The sequence below is a fragment of the Salvelinus sp. IW2-2015 genome, linkage group LG8 (genome assembly GCF_002910315.2).
Source record: "Salvelinus sp. IW2-2015 linkage group LG8, ASM291031v2, whole genome shotgun sequence".
In the NCBI taxonomy this organism is placed as follows: domain Eukaryota; kingdom Metazoa; phylum Chordata; class Actinopteri; order Salmoniformes; family Salmonidae; genus Salvelinus; species Salvelinus sp. IW2-2015.
In genome coordinates, this window is record NC_036848.1 from 39,375,382 (window position 1) to 39,387,173 (window position 11,792).

General features: G+C 44.1%; 1 protein-coding gene across 4 annotated transcripts in view; it reads left to right on the forward strand.

Annotated features, from left to right (window-relative positions):
- The window catches only part of LOC111967891 (myocardin-related transcription factor A), a 49,139-nt gene that overhangs the window by 12,632 nt on the left and 24,715 nt on the right, over window positions 1-11,792 (forward strand). The window contains exon 1 of one of the 4 annotated variants that reach the window (XM_023993325.2): window positions 4,377-4,726. The exons of the other annotated variants lie outside the window; for them this stretch is intronic. Coding sequence (XP_023849093.1) covers window positions 4,711-4,726 — 16 coding nt within the window. The 5' untranslated portion in view covers window positions 4,377-4,710. Of the gene's footprint in view, window positions 1-4,376; window positions 4,727-11,792 lie in introns of those variants that run through there. 4 annotated transcript variants of the gene reach the window in all.

Sequence of the window (11,792 nt, forward strand, 5' to 3'; positions counted from 1 at the left end):
TAGCTTTAGCTTGGTACCTAGCTAGCACCAATACAACCAGCCTGAAAACAATGACCAGTAGAAACTGCAGTCATTTTCATTATTCTTAGCAATGGAGTCCTTGTAAGTAAGTATTCGCTAGGTASCCACTTGTTGTTCACCTATTGAAATTGAACTTCAGTTCATGAAAATAAATAGCTAGCCAGCTACTTAATCCTGTTGCCCAAAGCTAACGTTATAAGCAGCCAGCTAGCTTCATCTGGCTAGTGAGGRTCGACCGGACCGGGTTATGTGTTGTGAAGCTAGTCACAATAAGGATTAGCATAATAGTCGAATTTGCGGTTTGCCTTCAAAATAAAAGTATGTCATTGACAGTGATGCAAATTAATACAAATAGTAGAATTATGCCATACTTTTATTTTGAAGGTTAACCGCAAATTCTACTATTGTGGCTAATCCTTATTGTGGCTAGCTTCACATAGATGGGTCCGACCACCATTAATCAAATAAGAATAGTCATATAAATTAGGATTATTTTAGATGACACCTAGCTGTATAGTTAGCTAGCTAACTATAGCTACTGAAACAGATTGTTGTTTTGATGCGTTTTTGGGGAAGAACATTGTTTGCATCCATGAGCTAGCTAGCTTTTTTTAATGACCAGCACTGTAGGTGCGCGAGACAACTTTACCAGCATCATAGCATARGTATCGATGAATCATTGTGACAGGAAATACGAGTGATAGTGTAATCAATATGTAAAAAAGTAATGAACACGTTAAATTATTCTGTGATGTGCAGTCATATTCAGGTCCTGATTGGTCAACAAGCTTATTTAACACGTCAAATAGTGTTTMTTTTTTTTACACGCAAAGACTCAAATGCCGTTCCATAGAAATCCCGGTTGAGAATGAAACGACTGAACAAATGAACAACGAAACAGCACAGCAAGTAAGTGAAAGAAATAGGTTTTGATTATGTTTGACTGGTAATGGGGACATGCGTAAATGCCAACAAAATAACTTTTTGGTCAGTGTGGTGTGTGTAACCTTTTATTTAAATAGGCAAGTCAGTTAAGAACAAATTGTTATTTACAATGACGGCCTAGACGACCCTGGGCCAATTGTGCGCCACCCTATGGGACTCCCAATCACAGCTGGATGTGCTACAGCCTGGATTCGAACCAGGGACTGTTGTTACGCCTCTTGCACTGAGATGCAGTGCCTTAGACCGCTGCGTCCGTGTGTGTGTGTGTGTTAACTATTTAACTGTACTAGAATGCTTAAAAGGCCGCTCAAATTTTAAATATTGGTATCGTTTTTTTGGGGCAAGGAAAATATCGGATATTGGTATCGGCCAAAAATGTCATATCGGTGCGTCACTAGCTGAAATCACATTTACATAAGTATTCAGACCCTTTACTCAGTACTTTGTTGAAGCAGCGTTTACAGCCTCGAGTCTTCTTGGGTATGACTCTACAAGCTTCGCACACCTGTATTTTGGGAGTTTCTCCCATTCTTCTCTGCAGATCCTCTGAAGCTCTGTCAGGTTGGATATAGAGCGTCGCTGCACAGCTATTTTCAGGTCTCCAGAGATGTTCGATCGGGTTCAAGTCCGGGCTCTGGCTGGGCCACTCAAGGACATTGAGACTTGTCCCAAAGCCACTCCTGCGTTGTCTTGCCTGTGTGCTTAGGGTCGTTGTCCTTTTGGAAGGTGAACCTTCGCCCCGTTCTGAGGTCCTGAGGATCTCTCTGTGCTTTGCTCCCTTCATCTTTGATCCTGACTAGTCACCCGGTCCCTGCCGCTGAAAAACATCCCCACAGCTTGATGCTGCCACAATGCTTCACCGTAGTGATGGTATTAGCCAGGTGAAGGGGTCTGAATTTTTTCAGAATGCACTGTAACGAGTACTTTTGGGTGTCAGGGGAAAATGTGTGAAGTAAAAAAGTACACTAAGTTGTCAAAAATATAAAAATCGTAAAGTACAGATACCCCAAAAAATGACTTAAGTAGTACTTTAAAGTACTTTTACTTAACTACTATACACCACTGAAAAATGTCGACCTACCGTTCGCAGTGGTCCCAGATAGGGAAATAAAGCCTGCGAGAAGAGCCCTGTGGCTTAAGGCTATTCGGCATGGGAGAATGGGAAATGTGGGGACCTAGTGTCCAAGTATACATGTGGAAAACATTTCATCACAGGTAAGACATTTAACATGTTTAGTACAGTCCGTTTGTAACTCCACTCACTACTTGTTAATGTTACGGTTGCTAGCTAGCTAGCACTCAGTCACGTGGCTGCTAGCACCGTCATGAAAAGGGGCATGAAGGAAGCCCTACAATATAAAAAATAAAAATAAACAATTAAGGGAAATTGTCCACAAAGRGGCACTGCGGGCTGTCTAGCTCCCACCTATCCTTTCTTTGGACAGGTYGATACATCTCATTATTGTAATTATTTTTTGAATTTTCTATGAGGGTTGTTGATGTCAACCGCCCGTAATCAGTGAAGAGAGATGCTATGCTACTAGCCTCATGCCATGAATATCTCGAGACAACTGATAGTGTTTTTTCTCAAAGTTTCCAGGGTGTCCTACTTATATCAGTACACTCCTAACAACTTAAGTATTACGAAAAATAAACCTCACGTAGCAAATGAGCCATTCATTTTTTGTTGTTGACCAAAGTGGTGGTGAGAATCTTTCTGCCTGTGCTGCTGACTACCATTTTTGTCCGCTCATACAGGAGTAATTAAGGCCCAGTGTACAAATTTTTAAAAAAGTATTATTTTACTTTATCAGGGGGTGCTGCAGCACCCTCAACATCCCTAATTCCTACTGTTATGCTCATTACAGTCAGAGGCTCCATGTGGAGACCAGTTTACGTCTCCACAGGAGAGGGTTCAGAGAGATGGCGATTAGGTGGTCAGATGAGGGTGAAGGAGATGTAGAATGCAATAGAGGAGGGGGGAGTGAAGGATCATTGCTGATACTGAGACAGTAATACTGTTCATGATGATGGAGTTGATGTATTTATGTGTAACTGCTGTTATCTTGAACAGGTCCTTCTTGTAAAATATGCCTAGATTGTATCTCAATGAGACATGATCAGCTTAATGTAAGGAGAGTGAAACTGAAGGTGCAACGAGTTTGCTTAAACAAGATTTGCTTAAGAGCCAGATGGGAGTCTCAGTCAAGGCCAGGATGAATAGACCCTCCCTGCAAAGGGAATTACAAGGATAAAAGGTTGAGTTTTAGTGTTTAACCCCCACTTCCCACTCACTCCCCCAGCCCAAGGGCACCACTCCTCGTTTTAAACACTGCCTACCTGGGCTACTAACGCTTCATACAGGCTGGCTGCCAGTAGCAGACATGTCGTAGCAGGACCTTCCCAGTCTCTTATCTGACACAACATGGTGGAAGCGAGACACAGGAATGTTAGCAAGGCTATCAGTCCATTACATCTATCTAGTCTACAACCATCTTAATGGCCTCTGCATGGTAGCTATGGGATGTGTCCCAAATGGCACTATATTCGCAGTGCACTCTTTTTTTGACTAGGACCGATAGGTAGCCCAAGCAGTGCACTAAATGGGAAATAGGTTGGGACTCTCTCTCTCTATCTGTCTTCTTCCAAGTAGAGTTATGCAATCTCTCATTCCACAGTACCTTGCTTTAGAGAGGAGGGCTGCTGAAGGTTTTTCAAGTGAATATTTACAGGCTTTCATGTCAGGGTTGAGTCGGGGGTCAGCGTTCAACGTGTGTCTGTGTAGGCAGGCCTATTTGTCAGAGAAAGGAGGAAAGATGGAAAGAAAAGGGCAAATGTTGATTAACATCAACACTTTTCTTTATGATAACGTGGCCCTGAGTGAGAAGGGCGACCGATGTTTTCTAATCCACTAGAACTTTGTGGAGAGAGTATGAGAACATGGAACAATAATGCCTTTTGAGGTCATTTACAACTTGGAGGTGTAAATAGAGGGGGATGTAGAAATATTGGAGGAGGAGAGTGGGGGATGAAAAGGGGAGTCATCTGAAAGACGGAATTGCATAATTCTGTAGGATATAGAGAAGGAAGGAACGATGCAGACAGAGGAAAACAGGAAGAGCGAGAGAATGGAGGGCAGTAGTGATAATATTTGAGGCCAAAAGGTGATCTGGAATGCAGATCGGCAGGCACCAGTGTTTTCCCCTGGATTTTTTTATTATTCTGCCTGAACAACAACAGCAGTGACAGTCTGCCTGCAGCCTGCCTGCCTTTCTAAAGAGAAAAAGAAAATGGCACAGAGCGGGGAAAAAGTAGGTGTCGCCCCAGAGAGGTTAGGAACTTGGGCCTGGACTTGGATGGAATCCAAGGAGCAATGAGGAAGAAGAAGAAAAACGGACTGCCTCAAACACACAGACCTACACACACCCTTTCTGTCAGGGCGTGCACACACTCGCAGACAGGTACAACAGGCAGGGATTGAGCAGGCAGGGATTGGCTGCAGCCAATGTTAGAAGAAGTGGGCTACACACACACACACACACACACTCACAAACACACCGTGTTGTTTGTAGTTCTCGTAGAGAATTTATTCTACAGGGAGGGGTGCCGGGACTGCCGTGGAAAACTTTTTGGGTCTTGGAAACGCAACTCTGCCGGTAGCCTCTCTTTCCTGCTGTTCTCTTAGGAGTATGGATCGCTAAACTTGGAGGAAGGTTGTACTTTATCCTTCTAGTGAATAGGGATATGGCCATACACTCAGGTAAAGTGTCTTTTTGCGGAGTATTTGTTTATTTCAGCTGTGGGTGTTGTCGCTCAGCTGTCAGTATATCTGTACCAGTAGGTCAAGTGTGTGTGCGTGTGTGCGTAATGTCATAGCGGCAGTGTAACTTTAAAAGAGTGTTATTGTTCAATGGCAAGGCTCTCCGCTATGTGAAGTACTTACTGCTCTGTGTTAAAGTTTCACAGCCGCTCTTTCATCTCAAGGCCAATTGAACAAAGAAAAATAACTGTAATCATTCTGTCATTCCCAGCCCGCCAGCATTAGCATGGTTTTAAAACATATTCTGAAGCTATTATACAATTATTATGATATATTTCCATTACATTTATTTATGTTTCTGTGGGAATGAATGGGCTGTGAATAAATTAATGAAACTCTGTCATGTGTGCCTGCAAGTTACCTAACAACTGTCTCCCTTCGTTGAAAGAAGAAAGATCACGCTGTAAAAGTAGTGGCTCTTTTTGTATTTTTTTTTATTCCTGACTCAGTGGCAGATATGGGAAGGCCGGGGTGCCCTGGAGGGTATTCCTGCTAACAGGGAAGGCTGGGGTGGGGTGAGCTGGGCTGGAGGGTGGAAGGTTGGTGGGGGTGATGAATTTGACTGTTCTCTCTGAGACGACAGCGCCTCATTGAAAGCAGCTGGCTTATCTGTTATGACTCCCACTCCATCAGGAGAGATTTGGGACACTGTCCTGTTTTCTCAGCTTTTTCCGCTCATATGAAGTTTGGTTTGGAATTGGAAGAGTTGCTCTCAGATCAGCTGTTAGTAGCAAAGCACAGAGCTAGACCTGCAACCCCCAGAGAGGTTGATTGACTCGCTGTGATTGTCCTGGGTGTTGTGTTGTGGGGCCCAGCTGAGGGCTTGTCATGTTAAACAGGCTGGCTCCGGTGTTGGCAGGGCTGGTCATCAGTCATGTCTATCTGTCTGTCAGTAATGAATAGGAGAGACTTGAGACTGTTCACCTCTGCTACTTCCCAGACCACCACCAACCGCCACACCTGGCAACAAAGCAAGGTGGGGTATGTTAATGCATGGCTAAAGGTGTGTGGCTCTGATTCGTCTAAACTAGCCTACTAGAGCAATGACGGAGAGCCTGGAGCCAATGGGGGAAATAGTCATGTGTTCTTTCGGAATACATTCTGTCAAATCAACACTTCTTCTCCCCATACAGTACAAACCTAGTGATTTTTCATGGTTAGAGGTACAGCATTTATTTGAAGAATATAGATTCTTAGCCTGCCTGCTCATTTTAAATATTCCATTACATGGGGAAAAGTTAAGTTTTTTATTAGTAGGATTCCGGCTACATAAATAATGACGTAAATGTACACAAAACCACACATTGTATGGAAACTTGGAAAGTACCCTAGATGTCCCACTCCCACATTCTGTCCCCCTCTCCCGCTGCCCTTAGTGTGGGTACAGTGTGAGCGGAGGCAGCCTGTAAGCTGTGGCGCTTTCTAGCAGCAGTGGTAGGCTGTAGAGGAGCTGTGTGGTTGAGTTTATGTAACAGGGAGGGAAGAGTGCCAGCAGCCAGCCAGCCCAGCATACCGTAGAGGCTCCAGCACGCTCTCACTGGCCCTGAGCAGAGAGGGAGAGATGAGAGGGGAAAGGAGGAGAAGGTGGAGAGGGAGAGATGGCCGGGGAGGGAAAAGGGACGAGGAGAGAGAGAGAGGAACAAAACGGGGACAGGAGAGCAGGAAGAGGTTGAGGAAGGAGGGAGAGGAAAAAGGGGCTTGAGGGGCCTCCCTGTCCCTGCTTAGCTAATGTGGGCGAGACACACAGCTGTCTGTGACATCCACTCAGTTACAGCAGCACACACACTTCTATTTGCCCCCCTCTTTTCCCTCTTCCCTCCCCCTTTTCCCTCCGTTTGTCTCGATCTCTCCGTCCTTGTAGCGAATGTATTTTTGTCTATCTCTGTTACTGGCTCATTTACATAAATACAATGCAGTCAAAACACATATACAGTGCATTCACAATGTATTCAGACCCCTTCCCCTTTTCCACATTTTGTTACGTTACAGCCTTATTCTAAAATTGATTAAATTGTTTTTTCTACTCATCAATCTACACACAGTACCCCATAATGACAAAGCTAAAACAGGTTTTTAGGGCAGGAAAAAAGGAGAGAAAAAAMTATTCAGACCCTTTACTCAGTACTTTGTTGAAGCACCTTTGGCAGCGATTACAGCCTTGAGTCTTCTTGGGTATGACGCTATAAGCTTGGCATACCTGTATTTGGGGAGTTTCTCCCATTCTTCTCTGCAGGTCCTCTGAAGCTCTGTCAGGTTGGATGGTGAGTGTCGCTGCACAGCTATTTTAGGTTTCTCTAGAGATGTTTGATCGGGTTCAAGTCCGGGCTCTGGCTGGGTCACTCAAGGACATTCAGAGACTTATCCCGAAGCCACTCCTGCGTTGTCTTGGCTGTGTGAACCTTCGCCAAAGTCTGAAAACCTGCTCCAGAGTGCTCAGGACTTCATCAAGGATCTCTCTGTACTTTGCTCCGTTCATCTTTACATCAATCCTGACTAGTCTCCCAGTCCCTGCCGCTGAAAAATCCTCACAGCATGATGCTACCACCATCATGCTTCACCGTAGGGATGGTGCCAGGTTTCCTCCAGATGGGACCCTTGCCATTCAGGCCAAAGAGTTCAATCTTGGTTTCATCAGATCAGAGATTCTTGTTTCTCATGGTCTGGGAGTCCTTTAGGTGCCTTTTGGTAAATTCCAAGCGGGCTGTCATGTGCCTTTTTCTGAGGAGTAGCTTCCGTCTGGCCACTCTACCATAAAGGCCTGATTGATGGAGTGCTGCAGAGATGGTTGTCCTTCTGGAAGATTCGCCCATATCCACAAAGGACCTCTGGAGCTCTGTCAAGAGTGACCATCGGGTTCTTAGTCACCTCCCTAACCAAGGCCCTTCTCCCCCGATTGCTCAGTTTGGCCGGGCGGCCAGCTCTAGGAAGAGTCTTGGGGGTTCCAAACTTCTTCCATTTAAGAATGGAGGCCAATGTGTTCTTGGACCTTCAATGCTGCAGACATTTTTTGGTACCCTTCCCCAGATCTGTGCCTCGACACAAGCCTGTCTCGGAGCTCTATGAACAATTTGTTCTATCTCAAAGCTTGTTTTTTTAATGACATGCACTGTCAACTGTGGGAACTTATGTAGACAGGTGTGTGCCTTTCCAAATCATGTCCAATCAGTTACATTTACCACAGGTGGACTCCAATCAAGTTGTAGAAACATCAAGGATGATAAATGGAAACAGGATGCACCAGAGCTCAATATCGAGTCTCATAGCAAAGGGTCTGAATACTTATATAAATAAGGTATTTCTGTTTTTTATTTGAAAAAAAACATGTCAAACAAACTACACATTTTTGCTTTGTCATTATGGGGTATTGTGTTTCGATTGATAAGGGGACAAAAATATTTAATCCATTTTAGAATAAGGCTGTAACGTAACAAAGTGGAAAAASGGAAGGGGTCTGAATACTTTCCGAATGCACTGTACATACTCTTGCAATGTACATGCACGCACACACACCAAGCCAACACAAGACTTGTTACTGTTGAGAAATAGACAGGAACTCACATGCACTGACAGAGCACAGCACATATCACAGTGCCATCACCAACACACAGTGCAGTTACGTAATTACAGCTTCTATTTGTTATAGTCATTCAGTAATAAAAACTCTGAGCACAACTGAACAATCTCCTGGGATCGGTTCTCCCCTTAAGCTACGGAAACTGCTTAATCAGCCAACCGCAGACTGTTGCTGCTATGAATACAGTGGAAAGATGCAGATCCACACGTACACATGCACAAACACACACATTACAATGTACACATACATACAGTACTCATTCCAGGGTTTTTCTTTATTTTTACTATTTTCTACATTGTAGAATAATAGTGAAGACATCAACTATGAAATAACACATATGGAATCATGTAGTAACCAAGAAAGTGTTAAACAAATCAAAATATTTTATACTTGAGATTCTTCAAAGTAGCCACCTTTTGCCTTGACAGCTTTGCACACTGTTGGCATTCTCTCAACCAGCTTCACCTGGAATGATTTTACAACAGTCTTGAAGGAGTTCCCACATTGACTGGTACTGTAGCTCAACTTTCAGCATACACATTCATAAATTTTCACACATTTATAAACATATCACACATACAATGCAGTGTCTATTTTCACTTGGAAACTATTTGATTTCTCACGCTCCTATTATCCTTACACAAATGATGTGTCTGTCTGTATAGAATAGACTTTACCTAGTGATTCATAGTAAACACTGTCCTAAATGTTCTATTTTATTAATCTCTGACTGAGAGGTCATTGTGGACATTGGTTTGTTATTATGAGTCATCCTGAAGGAAATGAATTGTGCTGATAACCGAGAGGTGTAAACCATGCCAGGCTAGGGCCTCTGTAGACTTTCATTCTACTAAAAAGTAGTTGTATCTTATCAGTTAGTCTGTCACTGCTTTCACATGATCAATGTGCACAATCTCTCACCATTAGAAACTCACTGACACGCCTGTTTGCACTTCAGGTTGGTTGTCATGATGTAACTGGATATAGACCTTTATGATAACTTGGCCTTTGCCACAAGTCTAATTTACTGGTTTATTATTGTAGGCTCCTGTGTTGTGTTAGCTTGATATACAGTTAGTGGGATCTATTGTTAGTGAGCCTCTAAGGTTGGTACTTTGCCTTGTCTGGTGGTAGCACTGAACACATTGGAGGAATGAGGTTAGGTCTCCTGTATATCAGTTAGATTGTTTCCCCTACACACTGATAGGTTAAGGTCAATTTAGCTTTCTATGTTGGGGAGAACGGGCTTGTGTTGGATGCCAATCCGTTCGCTCTGTTTCAGCCATTATTATGAGCCATCCTCCCCTCAGCAGCCTCCACTGAAATCAATCACAGTGTGTAAAGTCTTCCCATTTGTTGCTGGACCAACACAGAGGGGCCTCTGCTACAAGGAAAGGAGGAGAGGAAGAATCCATCCGTTTAACCACAGAGGTGATGGGTATAGTTTGAGGAACACATGACTTAAAAGAGACATAAGTAACTCTTGAGGTCGAGTAATTTGATCCAAATTTTTAGAAGTAACCATCACAAAATGAATCTCACTTTGCTGTTCTCTGTTTGACACAGCGGTTTTCTTTTCACACGAATCCTCCTTTTCTTTCTGAATGAATCAAACTGTTCTTGTCTCTTCTACGCCACATGTAACAAGTTCCAGACTGCATGCCTGCTGGTGCTTTAGGGGGTGGACTGTTACCGTGAGGGGAAGGATATGGAATCTGTTTTCTGTGAAGTGAACTAGGGAGTTATGGGGTGCAGAATATAGTCATCTCAGATGTTCATCCAGAAATGTAGTGCCTGGAAGAGGAACCCCCTCACTCCCTCTCTTTCTTTCACTCCCTCTTGCTCTACTCTCTTTCTCTCTTGCCTCCCCTCTGTCCCTCCCTCCCTCCCTCGTGCTCTGCTGCACCATATTAACAAATGCTAACAGCAGCCCTGAATTGGGAAACCTTACCTCCTGTAGCTGTTTAGAGTGGCCAAAGGCCCTGCATCTCAGTGCTAGAGGCGTCACTACAGACCCTGGTTCGATTCCAGGCTGTATCACACCCGGCCGTGATTGGGAGTCCCATAGGGCGGCGCACAATTAGCCCAGCGTCATTAGGGTTTGGCCGGGGTAGGCCGTCATTGTAAATAAGAATATGTTCTTAACTGACTTGCCTAGTTAAATAAACGTTAAATAAAATGTCCTTCCCTCTCCCTCGTTCCCCCTCTTTTTTTCTGCTGACTTTCTTTGTCTACACCTCAGTGTTTGTCTCTGTCTACCCCACTGCCTGAGTGCCTGTGTGTCTGTCTACCCTGCTGTCTGTGTGTCTGTCCTCTCTTACCCACTCTGCTGAATAGTGAGGCGTGTTGTGTTTAGGAGTAAACAGTGGTGACACTTTTTTAATGTCTGCTTACTATCACACAATCAAACCCTTCTATTTACATACTTTGCCTACGTTGTGAAACAGCCCACTGTTCTGTTACCACTCGGGTGAACAGACTTCCTCAGATATAATACCACCTTACCCCCCTAACAGGGAATGAACCCACAGCCAGGGTCTTTGTTTGAGTCTGTCAGGCCTGCCTAACCACATACAATCCCCCTCATCTGTTAGGACTGAAATCAATGGGACTGGGCGTGCCTCTGTGCTTAAGCCGTTCTGTGGTTGGTTTACTACCCTATTTAAGATGTGTGTTGTTGTTGCTCACATTATGGGACTGGACCTTTTACTAAACACCTGGTAGATATCGTCTCCAGTGCTGCAGCCACAGGGTTTTTGAGATCCAGTCTGTTTAGCGAAGGATAAAGAGACTGACTGACTGAGGGAGTGAACAGAAAGGGACAAGACCTGTAGTTTGTTTTAAGCTAACTTGCCCATACCGTCTGACATGGTTCTATCAGTCCCACCCATACTAGAGCTGGCAAACACACAGACGCACAGAAGTGTAAGGAGGGAAAGGAGGCTGGGTTGTGGGAGGTTATCAGTCTGGCTGTGTGTCTATCCAGGCGTTACAGCCTTCTCTCCAGGACTGGGGCAGGGCGACCCAGCAAGGTGACCTTCGTGTGGGGGAGTCAGTGCCCGACCGCCTTACCCTGGATGTCTCTGAGCATTGAATTAGTGAGAACTCCATAAGAGTACTGTATCCTGCTGTAACAACATGGAAAAGGGTTTCACTTGCGATGATGGTTTTACGTGTTTTATTTTTTTAATTTTTTGCCTGCCTTAGCTGAATGTACGGGATAAGATTTCATTCTTAATGGCTAAAATGTAATTAAAAAAAGAAAATATATATATATATATATATATATATATATATACATTGGCTTAGCGGGGGGCCCGCCCTGCCTAATATTATGGTAGGGGAAGGTGGGAAACACTAGGCCTTACGGAATCTCTTCAATCGGCCCTAGTGTGAGGCTTCAAACTACGACTCGCAAGACTATGCCTCAGT